This window comes from Nilaparvata lugens, chromosome 9, assembly GCF_014356525.2.
Source record: "Nilaparvata lugens isolate BPH chromosome 9, ASM1435652v1, whole genome shotgun sequence".
Classification (NCBI taxonomy): domain Eukaryota; kingdom Metazoa; phylum Arthropoda; class Insecta; order Hemiptera; family Delphacidae; genus Nilaparvata; species Nilaparvata lugens.
In genome coordinates this window covers 44000901-44021745 of record NC_052512.1, presented here as the reverse complement: position 1 = coordinate 44021745, position 20845 = coordinate 44000901, and the positions used below count along the sequence as shown (strand labels likewise).

The 20845-nt window shown below is 36.8% G+C and overlaps 1 protein-coding gene across 1 annotated transcript in view; it reads right to left on the bottom strand.

Moving 5' to 3' along the window:
- Positions 1 to 15991, bottom strand: part of LOC111063300 (myosin-VIIa) — a 44446-nt gene extending 28455 nt beyond the window's left edge. Inside the window, exons 1-2 of the mRNA XM_039435949.1 lie at positions 15717 to 15991; positions 8141 to 8259 (exon numbers count right to left, since the gene is read on the bottom strand). Coding sequence (XP_039291883.1) covers positions 8141 to 8259; positions 15717 to 15781 — 184 coding nt within the window. The 5' untranslated portion in view covers positions 15782 to 15991. The remainder of the gene's footprint in view (positions 1 to 8140; positions 8260 to 15716) is intronic.
- Between the last annotated feature and the right edge of the window lie 4854 nt (positions 15992 to 20845).

Below are 20845 nucleotides of genomic sequence, written 5' to 3'. Positions count from 1 at the left end.
GAATATTATCTAGAATCGAGAGTATTAGGGTGTTGTGTATCAAGATGAGATGATACTGTATCATATTGTGTTAATGCTGTATCATGTTGTGGTGATACTGTATCATGTGTGATATCTAAAGGTGCGTACAGACTCTCGCTCTGCTCCGCAACCGAACGTCACTCCAGCAGAGCGATTGATGATCGACCGGGGAGCAACAGTGGTTCGACCGGGGAACGCGAGAAGATCTTACATCTTCCGTAACGTTCATGATGGGTGCGTGGGCGGTCCGACTGTGGTTCGATGGTGGTACGAAGGCGGTACGAGGGCGGTACGAGGGAGGAGCGTGCTCGGTGCGGGTTGGAAGCACGAATATGTGTACGCAGCTCAAGGCAGAATAAAGAATTTGAATTGAATTGAATCAATAAATGAATTGCAGTCAGTAAAAGGTAGGGAGGTGGAGAAAGATAGGAGAAAAACGTTTTGCCAAACCTCTGTCTTGTCAATGCCTTCTATAGACGGTAGCTGAGACAGGTGTATTGATGTAATATTAACAGGGGCGAGGCGTGACTTTTTGGCTCAGTCATCTCCAGGAACGATTCAGTTGAAAGTTTGAATGAAAGCTGCACCCCCTCTCCTACTTTAATAGTTATTTGTGCAACTAGTGCGCAAAGTGACAGTTTGCTACACCGAAAGAAACGTTTACGCCCGAGCCGTAGGCGAGTAAGGAATGGTTTGTTCAGTGCAGCAGAGGAACTTTGCGCACGTATTTCACATTAAGTTTTTTCCTACAGTTACCATTGAATGAAAGTGGGTAATTATGGGTAAATTGCCTGAAATGCATCAAATGTTTTTCTGTGTAATTTTATTATTGATAAAAACCTTAATCCTAAAATCCTAAGTCCTCGTTGTCCTTGTTTATAATATATAATGATAATAATTAGCGCGTTGTGCTTGGTTGCACCTCTGCTCACTATAGCAGCCACAGCAGTCACTGTTACCAACTTCATTTTGATTTTGCTGCACTGTTGCTCCATATAACCTACTAAGTATTTTGCGTTGCCATGTTGCAAATCTGGAGTGCAGAAAAATTTTTCCCGCACTAGAGCGGAAAAGTGATTCTTTGCGTTCTGTAATCAGTGCAGCAATGGCCACTTTTCAACGTAACTGTAGGAAAAGATAATGTTCCATTTTTGACGATTATTTATCGAGAAAGATGACACCTAGTATAAGATAAGCTTACTATTGAAAATCCTTGAGTTGAAAACTATAGAACTTGGCTAAATCTCAAGCTCAGAAACGGGCCCTCAAATTAATTTAAAAAATTGAAATGAAATTCTTTTTTCCTACAGTTACGTTGGAAATGTGGCCATTGCTGCACTGATTACAGAACGCAAAGAATTACTTTTCCGCTCTAGTGCGGAAAAATTTTTCTGCACTCCAGATTTGCAACATGGCAACGCAAATACTTAGTAGGTTATATGAGCAACAGTGCAGCAAAATCAAAATGAAGTTGGTAACAGTGACTGCTGTGGCTGCTATAGTGAGCAGAGGTGCAACCAAGCACAACGCGCTAATTATTATTCATTATATATTATAACCAAGACAACGAGACTTTAGATTTTAGGATTAAGGTTTTTATCAATAATAAAATTACACAGAAAAACATTGATGCATTTCAGGCAATTTTACCATAATTACTCACTTTTCATATTCAATGGTAACTGTAGGAAAAAACTTAATGTGAAAACGTGCGCAAAGTTCATCTGCTGCACTCAAGAAACCATTCCGCCCTCGCCTACGGCCGGGCGTAAACGTTTTCTTTCGGTGCAGCAAACTGTCACTTTGCGCACTAGTTGCACAATAACTAATTCTATATTGATTCATACAATAAGTACATCATCAAAAATGACAGGGAGAGAAAAATAAGGAAACCTTGTGCTATTCCTCTCCCAATTTAGAAAGGTTACACATAGTCCGAATAGGTTAATTCTTTAGTTGTTTACTTCACTAAATTTTCAGTTCTTAATATTTTCACGGAGTAGATTTTTGAATTTAGATGCTTCAAAACCAAACGTATAAGAAATAATAATAATTATTATCAATAACAAATTGCAAACAAAATAATTATCGTATGGTTTGCAACCTGGCGCGGAACAGTGGAATCGCAGAAAGAGCGATGTCTTTGACCGTTTACCCACCATGGTTTATGGGGAGATTGATTGATTGATTGATTGAGTACTTTATTTATGTAGATACAATATATACTGCTTATACCTTTATACAATAGCTTACAATACAGCAAAATTATAGATGAATTTACATATATAGAACTAAGAAAATAACTATTGAACTGTATATGATATGAAAAAGCAGTTTGTAATATAATAACTCTAGATAATAATCATATTGTTATGCATCTACATAATTGGCGGAGCTTTGGACATACAATGTCCATTCTAAGGAAACAATATTAAAAATATCCTCCCCACTAACTCTCTACCAAAAGGAGAGGGAGAGTGATGATGCAGAAGAGAGGTGGTAACCAATGCAAAATAGCATTACTGGAATCGCATATTTTTGAGAATCACTTTGAACGGATGAGGCTGATGATGCCGTAGTCTACTTGATTAGAGCTTGGCGCGCTCGCAAAAAAATGTTTCTCTTTTGTTTTCTTCACATTTTTTTGTATTTATTTTAATATTTACAATTAAATAATATACACATTACATATCAATTTCTGTCAGTCATCGGCGAATCAAGATGATGACCGGACGCCTCGCCTCTGAATATTAACTGTTCATTCTCGTTAAAAAAAATTGATTTATATTTACTAAGCAAAAAATTATACTTTTCAATAATTTCATTATTGAGATGAAATATTTTGTTAAAAGACGATCTGGCAACAGAGCTAAGCGAGAAAGAGATACCGCTATGCACTTTGTTGAATGATAGACAAGGATAGCAATACCATTGCTAATCAACACTGCCATTATAACGTGGCATCCCTATAGGAAGAAAATCGCAAAGTTATATACAACGTCAACCAATTTCATTACCCTGTCAATTCAATCAATCAGTAATCTATACTATAATAAAGTAAAGAAGTGACTTATGGACGTGCAGGATAAGAAAATTATGTTTGACGCATCATCACGTTCTCAACTACTCAACTGATTAACTTGACATTTTGCTTATAGATTCTTAATTTACCGAGGATGGTTATAGGCCTATTCCAATCCCTCAAGATTTCATCAAGTCAAGTTTTCAGTTTGTCAGTTTTAAAATAGACCCTTGGGATAGGAGAATTATGTTTGACGCATCATCACGTCTCAACTACTCAACTGATTACTTGACATTTTGCTTATAGATTCTTAATTTACCGAGGATGTTTATAGGCCTATTTCCAATCCCTCAAGATTTCATCAAGTCAAGTTTTCAGTTTGTCAAGTTTTAAAATAGACCCTATCAGAGCACGGGATAGGGGAATTATGTTTGACGCATCATCACGTCTCAACTACTCAACTGATTAACTTGACATTTTGCTAATAGATTCTTAATTTACCGAGGATTGTTATAGGCCTATTTCCAATCCCTCAAGATTTCATCAAGTCAAGTTTTCAGTTTGTCAATAATAAAATTACACAGAAAAACATTTGATGCATTTCAGGCAATTTTACCCATAATTACTCACTTTTTCATTCAATGGTAACTGTAGGAAAACTTAATGTGAAATACGTGCGCAAAGTTCCTCTGCTGCACTCAAGAAACCATTCCGCCCTCGCCTACGGCTCGGGCGTAAACGTTTCTTTCGGTGCAGCAAACTGTCACTTTGCGCACTAGTTGCACAATAACTAATTCTATATTGATTCATACACAAGTACATCATCAAAAATGACAGGGAGAGAAAAATAAGGAAACCTTGTGCTATTCCTCTCCCAAATTTAGAAAGGGTTACACATAGTCGAAATAGGTTAATTCTTTAGTTGTTTACTTCACTAAATTTTCAGTTCTTAATATTTTCACGGAGTCGATTTTTGAATTTAGATGCTTCAAAACCAAACATAGAAGAAATAATAATAATTATTATCAATAACAAATTGCAAACAAAATAATTATCGTATGGTTTGCAACACTGGCGCGGAACAGTGGAATCGCAGAAAATAGCGATGTCTTTGACCGTTTACTCCACCATGGTTTATGGGGAGATTGATTGATTGATTGATTGAGTACTTTATTTATGTAGATTACAATATATACTGCTTATACACTTATATACAATAGCTTACAATACAGCAAATTATAGATGAATTTACATAATATAGACTAAGAAAATAACTATTGAACTGTATATGATATGAAAAAGCAGTTTGTAATATAATAACTCTAGATAATAATCATATTGTTATGCATCTACATAAATTGGCGGAGCTTTGGACATATCAATGTCCATTCTAAGGAAACAATATTAAAAATATCCTCCCCACTAACTCTCTACCAAAAGGAGAGGGAGAGTGATGATGCAGAAGAGAGGTGGTAACCAATGCAAAATAGCATTACTGGAATCGCATATTTTTGAGAATCACTTTGAACGGATGGAGCTGATGATGCCGTAGTCTACTTGATTAGAGCTTGGCGCGCTCGCAAAAAAATGTTTCTCTTTTGTTTTCTTCACATTTTTTTGTATTTATTTTAATATTTACAATTAAATAATATACACATTACATATCAATTTCTGTCAGTCATCGGCGAATCCAGAGATGACCGGACGCCTCGCCTCTGAATATTAACTGTTCATTCTCGTTAAAAAAAATTGATTTATATTTTACTAAGCAAAAAATTATACTTTTCAATAATTTCATTATTGAGATGAAATATTTTGTTAAAAGACGATCTGGCAACAGAGCTAAGCGAGAAAGAGATACCGCTATGCACTTTGTTGAATGATAGACAAGGATAGCAATACCATTGCTAATCAACACTGCCATTATAACGTGGCATCCCTATAGGAAGAAAATCGCAAAGTTATATACAACGTCAACCAATTTCATTACCCTGTCAATTCAATCAATCAGTAATCTATACTATAATAAAGTAAAGAAGTGACTTATGGACGTGCAGGATAAGAAAATTATGTTTGACGCATCATCACGTCTCAACTACTCAACTGATTAACTTGACATTTTGCTTATAGATTCTTAATTTACCGAGGATGGTTATAGGCCTATTTCCAATCCCTCAAGATTTCATCAAGTCAAGTTTTCAGTTTGTCAAGTTTTAAAATAGACCCTTGGGATAGGAGAATTATGTTTGACGCATCATCACGTCTCAACTACTCAACTGATTAACTTGACATTTTGCTTATAGATTCTTAATTTACCGAGGATGGTTATAGGCCTATTTCCAATCCCTCAAGATTTCATCAAGTCAAGTTTTCAGTTTGTCAAGTTTTAAAATAGACCCTATCAGAGCACGGGATAGGGGAATTATGTTTGACACTTCATCACGTCTCAACTACTCAACTGATTAACTTGACATTTTGCTAATAGATTCTTAATTTACCGAGGATGGTTATAGGCCTATTTCCAATCCCTCAAGATTTCATCAAGTCAAGTTTTCAGTTTGTCAAGTTTTAAAATAGACCCTTTCAGAGCACGGGATAGGGGAATTATGTTTGACGCATCATCACGTCTCAACTACTCAACTGATTAACTTGACATTTTGCTTATAGATTCTTAATTTACCGAGGATGGTTATAGGCCTATTTTCAATCCCTCAAGATTTCATCAAGTCAAGTTTTAAAATAGACCCTTGGGATAGGAGAATTATGTTTGACGCATCATCACGTCTCAACTACTCAACTGATTAACTTGACATTTTGCTTATAGATTCTTAATTTACCGAGGATGGTTATAGGCCTATTTTCAATTCTTCAAAATTCCAGTAGGTCAAGTTTTCAGTTTGTCAAGTTTTTAATTAGACCCATGCGGAGCAGGGGTTACCTACTAGTAATATAATAAGGGAAAGAAATTGCTTCAAATTCATTTATTGCCAAAAAGAAAAGGCTTATACATGTAGGGGATGGGAAATTCACGAATGACGCATCATCACGTCTCAACTACTCAACCGATTAACTTGAAATTTTGCACATGGATTCTTAATTTACCGAGGATGGTTACAGGCCTATTTTCAATTCTTCAAGATTTCATTATGTCAAGTTTTCAGTTTGTCATGTTTAAACTGACATTGTGTAATGCAAGTTTGTAATTGTTCTTTCACAAAAATAAAGTATTATATTTAAAAATAGACTCTTGCTGAGCACGGGTTACCTGCTAGTCAATCATAAAATTAATATATATTTTTCAAATCATAAATTTTGACGTTTCATAATACTGTTGGAGCGTTGTTTCCCGTTATGTCGAAAAAGGAAAGCAAAATAAATTCATGGAGAAAAGATGGTACAAGAAGATAAATCACGACTGGTAGAATTCATTCAAAGTTTGGAAGTTTTGTATCAAATTATGGTGTTGAGTATCAAGTTGAGATGATACTGTATCATATTGTGTTGATACTGTATCATTTATGGTGATATTCCAACGTTTTGGACCGTTATGTTGCAAATGTGAGAGTGTTAACTGAAGCCGATAGTCCTAGTAGTTGTTTTTGGTGAAGCTATGTGACGCTGGTAGTCTCTCATACTGTGCCCTTCTTACACTCTTACACTCCCAACAACACACTAATAATAGACAGTGTATAGGGTGTCTATGTTGCAAATGTGAGTGTTAACTGAAGCCGATAGTCCTAGTAGTTGTTTTTGGTGAAGCTATGTGACGCTGGTAGTCTCTCATACTGTGCCCTTCTCACACTCTCACACTCCCAACAACACACTAATAATAGACAGTGTATAGGGTGTCTATGTTGCAAATGTGAGTGTTAACTGAAGCCGATAGTCCTAGTAGTTTTTTTGGTGAAGCTATGTGACGCTGGTAGTCTCTCATACTGTTCCCTTATTACACTCTTACACTCCAACAACACACTAATAATAGACAGTGTATAGGGTGTCTATGTTGCAAATGTGAGTGTTAACTGAAGCCGATAGTCCTAGTAGTTGTTTTTGGTGAAGCTATGTGACGCTGGTAGTCTCTCATACTGTTCCCTTCTTACACTCTTACACTCCCAACAACACACTGATAATAGAAAGTAGTCGGATAAGAAATTTGCAACATAACTGTCCTATACCATGGCATATCTTCTTATGCAATTTTTTCTCTATGACATTGGCAGTTAGAGTGTTGACCTATTGCAGATTTTTAGTCCTTTCTTTCCAACAGATTATATATTCTGTTGTTTAATTGTATCTCTACATTGTTCAAATACGATCTGGCAGAGTTTCGGAGCTAAAAAAGGATAGCACCATCTGCTTTGTCTGCAGATAGACAAGGAGATAGCAACACCAATGTTAATCACCTACTGCCATTATAACGTGAACCTCACTATAGCTAAAAATTAATATCCTAATCCTATACTATTGAACGAGCAGCTTCTGTTTATATGTTTTGATGTTTGTATTTCACCGGATCTCGAAAACGGCTCTAACGATTCTCACGCAATTCAGAACGTAGTAGGTTTATAATATAAAGATTCAATAAAATTGCACTAGGTATTATCCCTGGGAAAACTCCATGAAGGACATTAAAATGGTAATTATTATTCATCCTTGGAAAAACAGCTGATAATAATTATTTCGTCGTCTATTGGTGATGGAAGTGAGTGAGCGAGTTCATGTGTGTGGGACAGTGTCAAAATTATGACTCAGCTGTTGAACTTTTGTAATCATTCAATCAGGTACTTAGTGCCGGTTGCAAAAAAGCCGGGTTATTTTCAATCCTGATTAATTCCAGTAGATCCATCTTTTCTGATTTGGTTTACGTGAAGTTAATCAGGATTAAAATTGAACCGGCTTTTGTGCAGCTGGGCCTTTGTGAGGGAAATTCTTGCATTCCTCTGGGAATTAATCTCAATTTACTGTGATTAGATAGAACATTTCTGTATGAATGTTATAATTTATTCTTTCGTAATAAATGTTTTATGCTTTTGTACTCCAGAGCAAAGTTCCGTCCGGTACTAATAAATTAATTTACTAATAGTTCTAATAGTTTACCTGACGATGAGACATTAACATTGGCAGTTCGACCAGCCAAAGTTTTCACCGTTTGTAGATTTTTCAGTCCTTTCTTTCCACCCGCACCTCTCTCCCTAGGTCTGAACGATTTGTTTTTCCTGTTGAAATAGAAATAAACATGTTATTGAAATACATTTTATAGTGGGAAATCATAATCTATACTACAGGGTGATTTTTTAGTCCTGTTACCCAATTTTTGATGTAATTTATAAACGGAAATTTGGGTATTAATAAAAAAGTAATATTTGTTATTTACAAAAGAAAATTGATATTTTATTACTCACATTCTTAGTTATTTAAAATTATTACACCATATGCTCAAAATGTCCACCCATTGAGGTTATACACGCTCGGACTCTTTTCACCATATTAGCAGAAACCTTTTCCAGAGTTATATTGGAAATATTCGTGATTAAGTCTGTAATATTGGCTTTCAGTTCATCAATATTGTGAGGATTGTTTTTGAAGGCCTCAGACTTGATGTAGCCCCACAAAAAGTAATCAGGGGATTTGAGGTCTGGAGACCTTGGTGGCCATAAACCCTTGCTTATTATTCGATCTGTGGTAAATGTTGTTCTATGGTAAAAGACATTCTGTTCATAACACGACCGGAATCATCACAAAATGTTACACAGCTTAAGGATAATAAACTCGCACTGCCTTGTGTATACTGAGTGAGTAGGGCTACCAACTTCGTGCAACAAAACAAAATTTCCCTTCATTAGGGAAAAATTACCATCTATTGAACATAGGGTAACAGGACTAAAAAATCACCCGGTATAATAAAGGAAAGAACTGGCTTATACACTTGAGGGATGAGAAAATTATGTTTGAAGCATCATCACGTCTCAACTACTGAACTGATTAACTTGACATTTTGCATATCGATTCTCAATTAACTGAGGATGGTTATAGGCCTATTTTCAATTCTCCAAGTTTTCAGTTAGTCAAGTTTTCAAATAGACCCTTGCAGAGCACGGGTTTCATGCTAGTTGCAACTAAATTCATTCTTCAAATGTCTTTCTGCTATTTAGTTATGTGGTTAATATTTGCAGTAGCAAAAGTCACTAGTTTTATTCATATAACTTTCATTTGATATCTATAGTATAATAAAAGAATAAACTGGCTTATACACGTAGGGGATAGGAATAGTTATTTGTGCAACTAGTGCGCAAAGTGACAGTTTGCTGCACCTAAAGAAACGTTTACGCCCGAGCCGTAGGCGAGGGCGGAATGGTTTCTTGAGTGCAGCAGAGGAACTTTGCGCACGTATTTCACATTAAGTTTTTCCTACAGTTACCATTGAATATGAAAAGTGGGTAATTATGGGTAAAATTGCCTGAAATGCATCAAATGTTTTTCTGTGTAATTTTATTATTGATAAAAACCTTAATCCTAAAATCCTAAAGTCCTCGTTGTCCTTGGTTATAATATATAATGAATAATAATTAGCGCGTTGTGCTTGGTTGCACCTCTGCTCACTATAGCAGCCACAGCAGTCACTGTTACCAACTTCATTTTGATTTTGCTGCACTGTTGCTCCATATAACCTACTAAGTATTTTGCGTTGCCATGTTGCAATCTGGAGTGCAGAAAAATTTTTCCCGCACTAGAGCGGAAAAGTGATCTTTTTGCGTTCTGTAATCAGTGCAGCAATGGCCACTTTTCAACGTAACTGTAGGAAAAATTATGTTTGACGCATCATCACGTCTCAACTACTCAACTGATTAACTTGACATTTTGCATATCGATTCTCAATTAACTGAGGATGGTTATAGGCCTATTCTCAATATTCTTCAAGTTCTCAGTTTACCAAGTTTTGAAATAGACAGTCTAGTTTGAAATAATTACTATACTAGATGTTAGCAACCTTTTTTATATTATGAGTATTATAATTTATGTATTTGTATTCCTGATTAAACTCTTCTGGTTGAAAATGATCGGCATTTAGGCTCAACTCACACTTGGTACTGTATCATATTTTGGTGATACTGTATCATATTTTGGTGATACTGTATCTTATTGTAATGATACTGTATCATGTGAAAGGCTCAACTGACACTTAGGCGACTCAGGTGGAGAAGAGACTGGACTCTAGTGGAGAGCATGTGTTTCCAAATGGTGACACTCAGACCAGTCGATTCTAGTCTCCGCGACGTCACCATTTCAAAACACATGCTCTCCACTAGAGTCCAGTCTCTTCTCCACCTGAGTCACATAAGTGTGAGTTGAGCCTTAGAGAGATAGCAATTGATCTTAACAAGATATATTGCGTAGGAAAAATACATAAAAATCAAGGATAAATATTATTTATTTTAATATTGGGTACAAGCAGTAAGCAACTACACTGTAAAGGAATATTTATTATTAACCAACTACAAGGTAAAGCCAGCATGCAATATGTATAGAACACAAAAATATAGATAATATAGATAGGCAACCAGAGTGACCACCAGAGTGAGTAATTCATACCTTTACCCCAAACTCGAAGTATAAATTTGAGAGCACAGCTTCTAAACTACTAGATAATATAGATACTAGAGTCGACACTAGTAATTGACCGAGCGAAGTGAGGTCTAAGATTCAAGTCGACGGTTTTTCATTTCTCTTTATGTTTATGGGTACGCGACTAGGTGCCACCCTAACTACTTGTACCCTTTTAAAACTGGTTTGTAGGGGACCAGTAGACGTGAGCCATCCCCGTCTACTTGTCTCCTTTCTGAGGAGGTGACAACTAGTCGGGGGACACTCTGACGCGAGGGTGCGAGGTGTCAAGTTGTCGTTTACGGTCGGGACTAGTTGACACCTCCGGTCCAGTAGGTGTCAAGTAGTCGGGGTGACAACTTGACGGCAATGGTATATTTTTACGAGGGTACAAGTAGTCGTCTACGGTCACGACAACCTATCCCCTCGTCTCCACTCCACAAGAAATCACCATTCCGGCTGGCTCTTCATTTGAAAGTTGGAAAATGAAGCCAAACTATCAAGTTCTATATGAAAAGGCATTGAGATTCCTAATTTTGATATAAGATATTTTCAACATCATGTCTTTGTGAGTGACCTTCAATTTCTATTTCATATTTACTCTCATTGCCACTTATTTACTATAATATTATGTCCAGGAATTCGAGAAATAATTTCTTTCCTTTAATATTTGCAGTGATAGATATGGCAACACGCTACTCTTCTTAATAATCATAATAATAAAATTTGTTTGATCAGTGTTTGTGAGTGTAGAAGACACAGACATAACTTGAATATTCTCATTGGCCTTCTTATGGTCTCATTGCAATCTGAGCGCAAGTGTGTATGAATAATTATTTATCCTCATATTAATTACCAGACTTCATGTAATACCTCAGTTGATAACCAGACTGATAGCTTCATCGACCATATCATTGATGGATGAAAATTTGACTATCCTAGCATTAGGCTCAATTTACTCGTAAACGGTGCGTCTGACGGGAAAATATAACTGAACAAAATGTGTTTAGAATTGTGTTCTACATCTGGTTCAGTCATCAAAAGGACTTATTATTCATTTTTTTCTGTTTTCAACCAACTCGAAAAAATCTGTCCTAAAAATAGCAAAAACGGCGAATATCTCCCGAACCGTGCCGTGCGTTTGACGGGAAAATGTTACTGAACCAAAAGTGCTTAGAATTCAATTCTACATCATAACCAGTAATAAAAATTGCTTGATCCCTCCTCCCTACGCCGCGGGGGTGTAAGTTGTGCCAACTGGTGCTCTGTAGGTGACAAGTAGTCGGGATGACACCTTGACGCCAGCGTGCAAGGTGTCATGTAGACGTGAGCCATCCCCGTCTACTTGTCTCTTTTCTAAGGAGGTGACAACTAGTCGTGGGGACACTCTGACGCGAGGGTGCGAGGTGTCAAGTTGTCGTTTACGGTCATGACTAGTTGGCACCTTTGTCCAGTAGGTGTCAAGTAGTCGGGGGACAACTTGACGGCAATGGCATATTTTTACGAGGGTACAAGTAGTCGCCTATGGCCAAAATGACCAGGTGTCAAGTAGTCGGGGTGCCAACTAGACGGCTACCCACCCATGTTTATATGTTCCGCATTTACAGCGAAACGCAGCAATAGTTTTCCATGAAATTTGACAGGTATGTTCCGTTTTGAATTTCGCGTCGACGTATATATAAGGTTTTTTAAATTTTGCACTTTAAGGATAATACAAAAGGAGAAGTCTTCTTCAAACGCTAATATTACCGTAAAAATCAGACTTCAGAATAATTATTCATCATAAATCAGCTGTGGAGTGGATTATAATTGCATGCAGTGACGCATGCAATTAATATCTCAATGTAACTTAGTGAAAAGTCAGCTGTTGTGTGGACTATTAATTGAATTGCAAGCAATGAGGCATGCAATATTGATAACTCGAAGTAGGTTATTATTTTCTCTGCTTTCAACTAGGTAAGCTTTTGATGATATAAAAGAAAGTGAGGTCCACGTTATAATGACAGTATTTGATCAACTTTGGTTTTGCTATCCTTGTCTATCATTCGACAAAGCCGGTGTTACTATCCTTTTCTTGGTTCAGAACGATGCCAATTATGTTTTTGACAGTGTAGAAATATAATTAATTAATGCAGAGAATCGGCATCGCTATTCTTTTATCTTTATCCACTGCCATTATAACGTGGACCTCACTATAGTAGCATAGCTGTTTACAACAAATTATTAGCATTGTAATGCTGATAATTAATTAATATTCTACATATGGAAATTACTGAGAAATTGCATTTTATTCAAATGCTAATGAATTAATAATTATTGTTAAACGAAAATCCAAATTAAATGCAGTAAATCACCCCGAAGACTTCTGCTACTGCAAATATTGACAACAGGGTAAACAGCTAGATGGAAATTCGATGAATTCATTAGCATTTGAATAATTGCAATATCTCATTAATTTCCATGTGTAGACTGGCTGGCCGCTATGGCTTCGTATAAAATGAGCACTGTTATCCAGAGATTGTCAGTTTGGTGTAAGGGTAAGCATTCCTGACCGGCAATTAGGAGATACTGGGTTCGATTCCCGGGCTGAAAAATAATTTTTGAATAGTAGCGCTCATCGAATTTCCATCTAGCTGTTTACTCTGTTGTCAATATTTGCAGTAGCAGAAGTCTTCGGGGTGATTTACAGCATTTAATTTGAATTTTCGTTTAACAAATTGAATTGGCCTGAGGAGAAAGGGAACATGTCAACATTTTTCATTTTAATTTTTATGGTTGAAATGAGTTGCTTACTGTGGGACACATCGATTGGAGTTGAAAGGGAACATGTCAGCATTCTCTTTATACGAGAAACAGATATCGTATTTTTGCTGGTTTGGAGTGAAAGGGAACTAGTCGTGACACACATCTTCCCTTTCAACGCCCAACATTCGAAAATCAACTGTTTGTCAGTTGTGATTTTTATGCTATTGTTAGGTTACCTTTGATTCACGCGTTGCTTTGAGGTTGGATTGCTTTCGGTTGAGGTGTTTATTGTGAAAGTTGAACAGTGTTAATTTATAATATCATCATGAGTAAAAGGAAGTTAACAAAAAACTCAATTTTTAGGGGTGAATCTTATATAAGTGCTTATACTGGATTAAAATTGTTGTCTTAGAAGAGTTTGCACCCTAATGACAAAAAACAATCTTAAAATTATCAATACTTTTATCTGTATTCAGTTTTTCTCTCCCCTGAAAATTCTGATTTTTGACATGTTCCTTTCCTCTTCAGACCGATTGAATTATTCTAAATAGTATATTTCGCACCTAGAGCAGAAAATGAGATTTTTACGGCTCGAAATCGACTAGAAAAGATTGAGAGCCGGAAAAACATATTTTCCCGTGGTGCGAACGCTATTTTTCGCCACACACAAAAATAAACTATATATATATATGAGAATAGTTGTTTACTAAGCACTTCCGAAAGCAGAAGTGGAAGGTGATAGCTCTAGCAAATCTGAGGTAATCTGAATATCAGGAAATTGTCCAAGTATTTTTATTTTTTATTCTGATTTGTCTAAATAACCTAATAGATGATATTCAATTATGTGGGAGGTTGAGTTTATGCTTTTTTATTCTTTCAAATGACAATAAGATGATATTATTATAAATGTTTTAATTATTGAATAATAAACTCAAATAATGAAAAGTTTTTTGATCAGCTGTTTTTGATCACCTTTCTTAGTTCCATGTTAGCGGCTGGAAAGGGTACACCATGCCTAGGCCAGAAAGAAACCTGTTCTGACGTCAGACGAGAGTCGTCTGCAAACTACTATGTCTTTCTGATCCAAAGTTAGTAGACAGAAGGTTGGTCACTCATCTATAGTATTTTAGTTGAAATGCAATTGGAGTGGGGGAACTGCAGCCGTGACGTAGGCTGTAGTACAGAGTAGGCAGAATATCGCATTCTTGAAAATCATACGGTGACCTATAGTCAAATTATATAACACAAACATTTTCTGACATGCAAGCTTTCTGTTTCTGCTTTACAATAATTATCAAAACATTTGAATAATACAAACATTCTGCAATATACTACAAGGAAAAAACCCACCTCCTAACCTTCCCTTTCAAACCCTTAAGGTTTCTTTATCTTCTAGGTCGTGTTTATATTTTGTAGTTTGGCTATACATCAGCTTGTGAATTTCGGGGATGAGATATTTTGATTCTTGTAGAACATGTGCTCGATACCAGCATGTGTTCAGTGCATTTATATGAATGAAATTCATTGGATTTATCGGGATCGGTTTATTGTTTTATTGAAATGCATTGGTTTATCAAGATTTTTTATGGGTTAATCTGAAATTATAATAGTATAACGTTGTCTACCAACGCTTTTCCAGCTTATTAACTTTTTCGTGTCACGTGTTTAGATTCTTGGAAAACTTTCAACTTCATTTTATTCATACAAGTTCAACTAACTTGATATTTTAAACAACATCATTAGAATCGGTGATTAATTCGCTATAAGTATGGATAATTTTTAAGTTCTAGGTCAATCTTGAGGGGATTAAACGACGATGTATTTGAAGATACAGTGAATAAACTGTATGCTCAGTGTGGTTACTCTATCACATTTTTACTACACGTGACGTCACGCTGGCATTCCCCCACCACTTCGAATCTTACACCTGTGAGTGATCAACCTTCTGTCTACTAACATTGTTTCTGATCTACGTCGGGACTGGAAAACAGCTGCTTTCTGTGCAGTGTGGCGCAAAATACTTTTATCTGTATTCAGTTTTTCTCTCCCCTGAAAATTCTGATTTTTGACATATTCCCTTTCTCTTCAGACCGATTCAATTATAATAATAATAATTATTGTTGATACAACAACCCAAACAGCTATTAGTTGTTTACACACCGATATCTCGCCGACACTTCAGGACAGGACAGAATTTACTCTGATGGACAGTAGAATAGGAGGCTGTGGTTTTCAACTGCGCAAGGTCTACTGTTCACAGAACTACTAGTTCCAACCATAACCATGACCCAAATTCCACCAGAAACCTGACATACTATAGACCTACATAACGATCTGGGTAGCTCTCTCTATAACGCTGGCCTCAGCTGAAGGAACAGCAGCTGCCTGCATCCCGTCTCTAGTCCCTCCCAAGGGTGGCCAACAGCGATTGCTCGTCGGAGACAATTGATTGAACGGCGATCTAGTCGAAACTGACGAAGCTTGCTGCTGATTGGTGGTTGAAGAAGCCTTCTGATTGGTTGATGAGATATGTTGAACGTTTTGTCTCTTGGATAACGGAGCATGGACTAGACCACCGTACCTGAGTCATGGTTTAATTTGAGATAAAAGTGTTTGATTTAATTGATATAGTGTAGTCCACGTTATAATGGCAGTGGAGAAAGATAGGAAAACAACGTTGCCAAACATCTGTCTTGTCAATGCCTTCTATAGATGGTAGCTGATACAGGTTTATTGATGTAATATTGACTGTTCTTTCTCATTTAAATAATCAATTATATTTTATTTAGCAAGAAATTATATTTGACAATAATTTCATAATCAAGATGAAATATTTTGTTAATCAATTATATTTCATCAAGCGAAAATGATATTTTTCTACAACTGCGCGTAAAAAAAAGAATTTACATACTCAATTCTCCTCGTAAAACAGCTTATTTCTGAGGAGAATCTACTTTTTCGCTCACTAACCATCCGCGCATGCGCAGTGGATTTTCTTTACGCTCGGTAATCATTCGCGCATGCGCAGAAGAGTTTCTTTACGCTCGCTAATCAGCTGATGGTAAGCAGCACGCCAAAGGGTCAGATCTTAACCTAAAAAGTCGGTAATTGTAACTCCGCTGATATAAGTAATTTAACAGGTTTGGGCAGTTGTAGAGAAAATTTTGTATGTAATTCACACGTAATGCTTCTTTATCGCTCTTGCAAAATTATCACGCGCGATAAAGTCGCTTCGCGTCGCGTGATAACTGTTTTGCGCGAGCGATAAAGTCGCGCATTACGCTCTTAATACATAAATAGCTATTTTCAATAATTTCATAATCAAGATGAAATATTTTGTTAATCAATTCTTAATTCTACATTGTTAAAAGACGATCTGGCAACAGAGCAAAGCGAGAAAGAGATCCGCTTTGTTGAATGATAGGCAAGGATAGCAATACCATTGCCAATCAAACACTGCCATTATAACGTGGACATCACTATAGAATTTCCTATTCCTTTAGAGCAAAGGAATTTACTGTAATTCTATTCTATACTCTAATTGCTTAATTGAGTATAATATCACAGAGGAAAGGCAGCATTACAAGATATCCCATGGTAGAGATAGTTTATGTTGCAAATTTCTTCTCCGATTACTGTCGACTACTGTCTATTATTATTGTCTATTGTTGTTGGGAGTGTGAGAGTGTAAGAAGGGCACAGTATGAGAGACTACCAGCGTCACATAGCTTCACCAAAAACAACTACTAGGACTATCGGCTTCAGTTAGCACTCACATTTGCAACATAGACACCCTATACACTGTCTATTATTAGTGTGTTGTTGGGAGTGTAAGAGTGTAAGAGGGCACAGTATGAGAGACTACCAGCGTCACATAGCTTCACCAAAAACAACTACTAGGACTATCGGCTTCAGTTAACACTCACATTTGCAACATAGACACCCTATACACTGTCTATTATTAGTGTGTTGTTGGGAGTGTAAGAGTGTAAGAAGGGCACAGTATGAGAGACTACCAGCGTCACATAGCTTCACCAAAAACAACTACTAGGACTATCGGCTTCAGTTAACACTCACATTTGCAACATAGACACCCTATACACTGTCTATTATTAGTGTGTTGTTGGGAGTGTGAGAGTGTAAGAAGGGCACAGTATGAGAGACTACCAGCGTCGACACTAGTAAATGACCGAGCGAAGTGAGGTCTAAGATTCAAGTCGACGGTTTTTCATTTCTCTTTATGTTTATGGGTACGCGACTAGGTGCCACCCTAACTACTTGTACCCTTTTAAAACTGGTTTGTAGGGGACCAGTAGACGTGAGCCATCCCCGTCTACTTGTCTCCTTTCTGAGGAGGTGACAAATAGTCGGGGGGACACTCTGACGCGAGGGTGCGAGGTGTCAAGTTGTCGTTTACGGTCGGGACTAGTTGACACCTCCGGTCCAGTAGGTGTCAAGTAGTCGGGGTGACAACTTGACGGCAATGGTATATTTTTACGAGGGTACAAGTAGTCGTCTACGGTCACGACAACCTATCCCCTCGTCTCCACTCCACAAGAAATCACCATTCCGGCTGGCTCTTCATTTGAAAGTTGGAAAATGAAGCCAAACTATCAAGTTCTATATGAAAAGGCATTGAGATTCCTAATTTTGATATAAGATATTTTCAACATCATGTCTTTGTGAGTGACCTTCAATTTCTATTTCATATTTACTCTCATTGCCACTTATTTACTATAATATTATGTCCAGGAATTCGAGAAATAATTTCTTTCCTTTAATATTTGCAGTGATAGATATGGCAACACGCTACTCTTCTTAATAATCATAATAATAAAATTTGTTTGATCAGTGTTTGTGAGTGTAGAAGACACAGACATAACTTGAATATTCTCATTGGCCTTCTTATGGTCTCATTGCAATCTGAGCGCAAGTGTGTATGAATAATTATTTATCCTCATATTAATTACCAGACTTCATGTAATACCTCAGTTGATAACCAGACTGATAGCTTCATCGACCATATCATTGATGGATGAAAATTTGACTATCCTAGCATTAGGCTCAATTTACTCGTAACGGTGCGTCTGACGGAAAATATAACTGAACAAAATGTGTTTAGAATTGTGTTCTACATCTGGTTCAGTCATCAAAAGGACTTATTATTCATTTTTTTCTGTTTTCAACCAACTCGAAAAAATCTGTCCTAAAAATAGCAAAAACGGCGAATATCTCCCGAACCGTGCCGTGCGTTTGACGGGAAAATGTTACTGAACCAAAAGTGCTTAGAATTCATTCTACATCATAACCAGTAATAAAAATTGCTTGATCCCTCCTCCCTACGCCGCGGGGGTGTAAGTTGTGCCAACTGATGCGTGTAGGTGACAAGTAGTCGGGATGACACCTTGACGCCAGCGTGCAAGGTGTCATGTAGACGTGAGCCATCCCCGTCTACTTGTCTCTTTTCTAAGGAGGTGACAACTAGTCGTGGGGACACTCTGACGCGAGGGTGCGAGGTGTCAAGTTGTCGTTTACGGTCATGACTAGTTGGCACCTTTGTCCAGTAGGTGTCAAGTAGTCGGGGGACAACTTGACGGCAATGGCATATTTTACGAGGGTACAAGTAGTCGCCTATGGCCAAAATGACCAGGTGTCAAGTAGTCGGGGTGCCAACTAGACGGCTACCCACCCATGTTTATATGTTCCGCATTTACAGCGAAACGCAGCAATAGTTTTCCATGAAATTTGACAGGTATGTCCGTTTGAATTTCGCGTCGACGTATATATAAGGTTTTTTAAATTTTGCACTTTAAGGATAATACAAAAGGAGAAGTCTTCTTCAACGCTAATATTACCGTAAAAATCAGACTTCAGAATAATTATTCATCATAATCAGCTGTGGAGTGGATTTTAATTGCATGCAGTGACGCATGCATTAATATCTCAATGTAACTTAGTGAAAAGTCAGCTGTTGTGTGGACTATTAATTGAATTGCAAGCAATGAGGCATGCAATATTGATAACTCGAAGTAGGTTATTATTTTCTCTGCTTTCAACTAGGTAAGCTTTGAGATATAAAAGAAAGTGAGGTCCACGTTATAATGACAGTATTTGATCAACTTTGGTTTTGCTATCCTTGTCTATCATTCGACAAAGCCGGTGTTACTATCCTTTTCTTGGTCAGAACGATGCCAATATGTTTTGACAGTGTAGAAATATAATTAATTAATGCAAGAATCGGCATCGCTATTCTTTTATCTTTATCCACTGCCATTATAACGTGGACCTCACTATAGTAGCATAGCTGTTTACAACAAATTATTAGCATTGTAATGCTGATAATTAATTAATATTCTACATATGGAATTACTGAGAAATTGCATTTTATTCAAATGCTAATGAATTAATAATTATTGTTAAACGAAAATCCAAATTAAATGCAGTAAATCACCCCGAAGACTTCTGCTACTGCAAATATTGACAACAGGGTAAACAGCTAGATGGAAATTCGATGAATTCATTAGCATTTGAATAATTGCAATATCTCATTAATTTCCATGTGTAGACTGGCTGGCCGCTATGGCTTCGTATAAAATGAGCACTGTTATCCAGAGATTGTCAGTTTGGTGTAAGGGTAAGCATTCCTGACCGGCAATTAGGAGATACTGGGTTCGATTCCCGGGCTGAAAAATAATTTTGAATAGTAGCGCTCATCGAATTCCATCTAGCTGTTTACTCTGTTGTCAATATTTGCAGTAGCAGAAGTCTTCGGGTGATTTACAGCATTTAATTTGAATTTTCGTTTAACAAATTGAATTGGCTGAGGAGAAGGGAACATGTCAACATTTTTCATTTTAATTTTTATGGTTGAAATGAGTTGCTTACTGTGGGACACATATTGGAGTTGAAAGGGAACATGTCAGCATTCTCTTTATACGAGAAACAGATATCGTATTTGTGCTGGTTTGGAGTGAAAGGGAACTAGTCGTGACACACATCTTCCTTCCAACGCCCAACATTCGAAAATCAACTTTGTCAGTTGTGATTTTTATGCTATTGTTAGGTTACCTTTGATTCACGCGTTGCTTTGAGGTTGGATTGCTTTCGGTTGAGGTGTTTATTGTGAAAGTTGAACAGTGTTAATTTAATATCATCATGAGTAAAAGGAAGTTAACAAAAAACTCAATTTTTAGGGGTGAATCTTATATAAGTGCTTATACTGGATTAAAATTGTTGTCTTAGAAGAGTTTGCACCCTAATGACAAAAAACAATCTTAAAATTATCAATACTTTATCTGTATTCAGTTTTTCTCTCCCCTGAAAAATTCTGATTTTTGACATGTTCCTTTCCTCTTCAGACCGATTGAATATTCTAAATACTATATTTCGCACCTAGAGCAGAAAATGAGATTTTTACGGCTCGAAATCGACTAGAGAAAGATTGAGAGCCGGGAA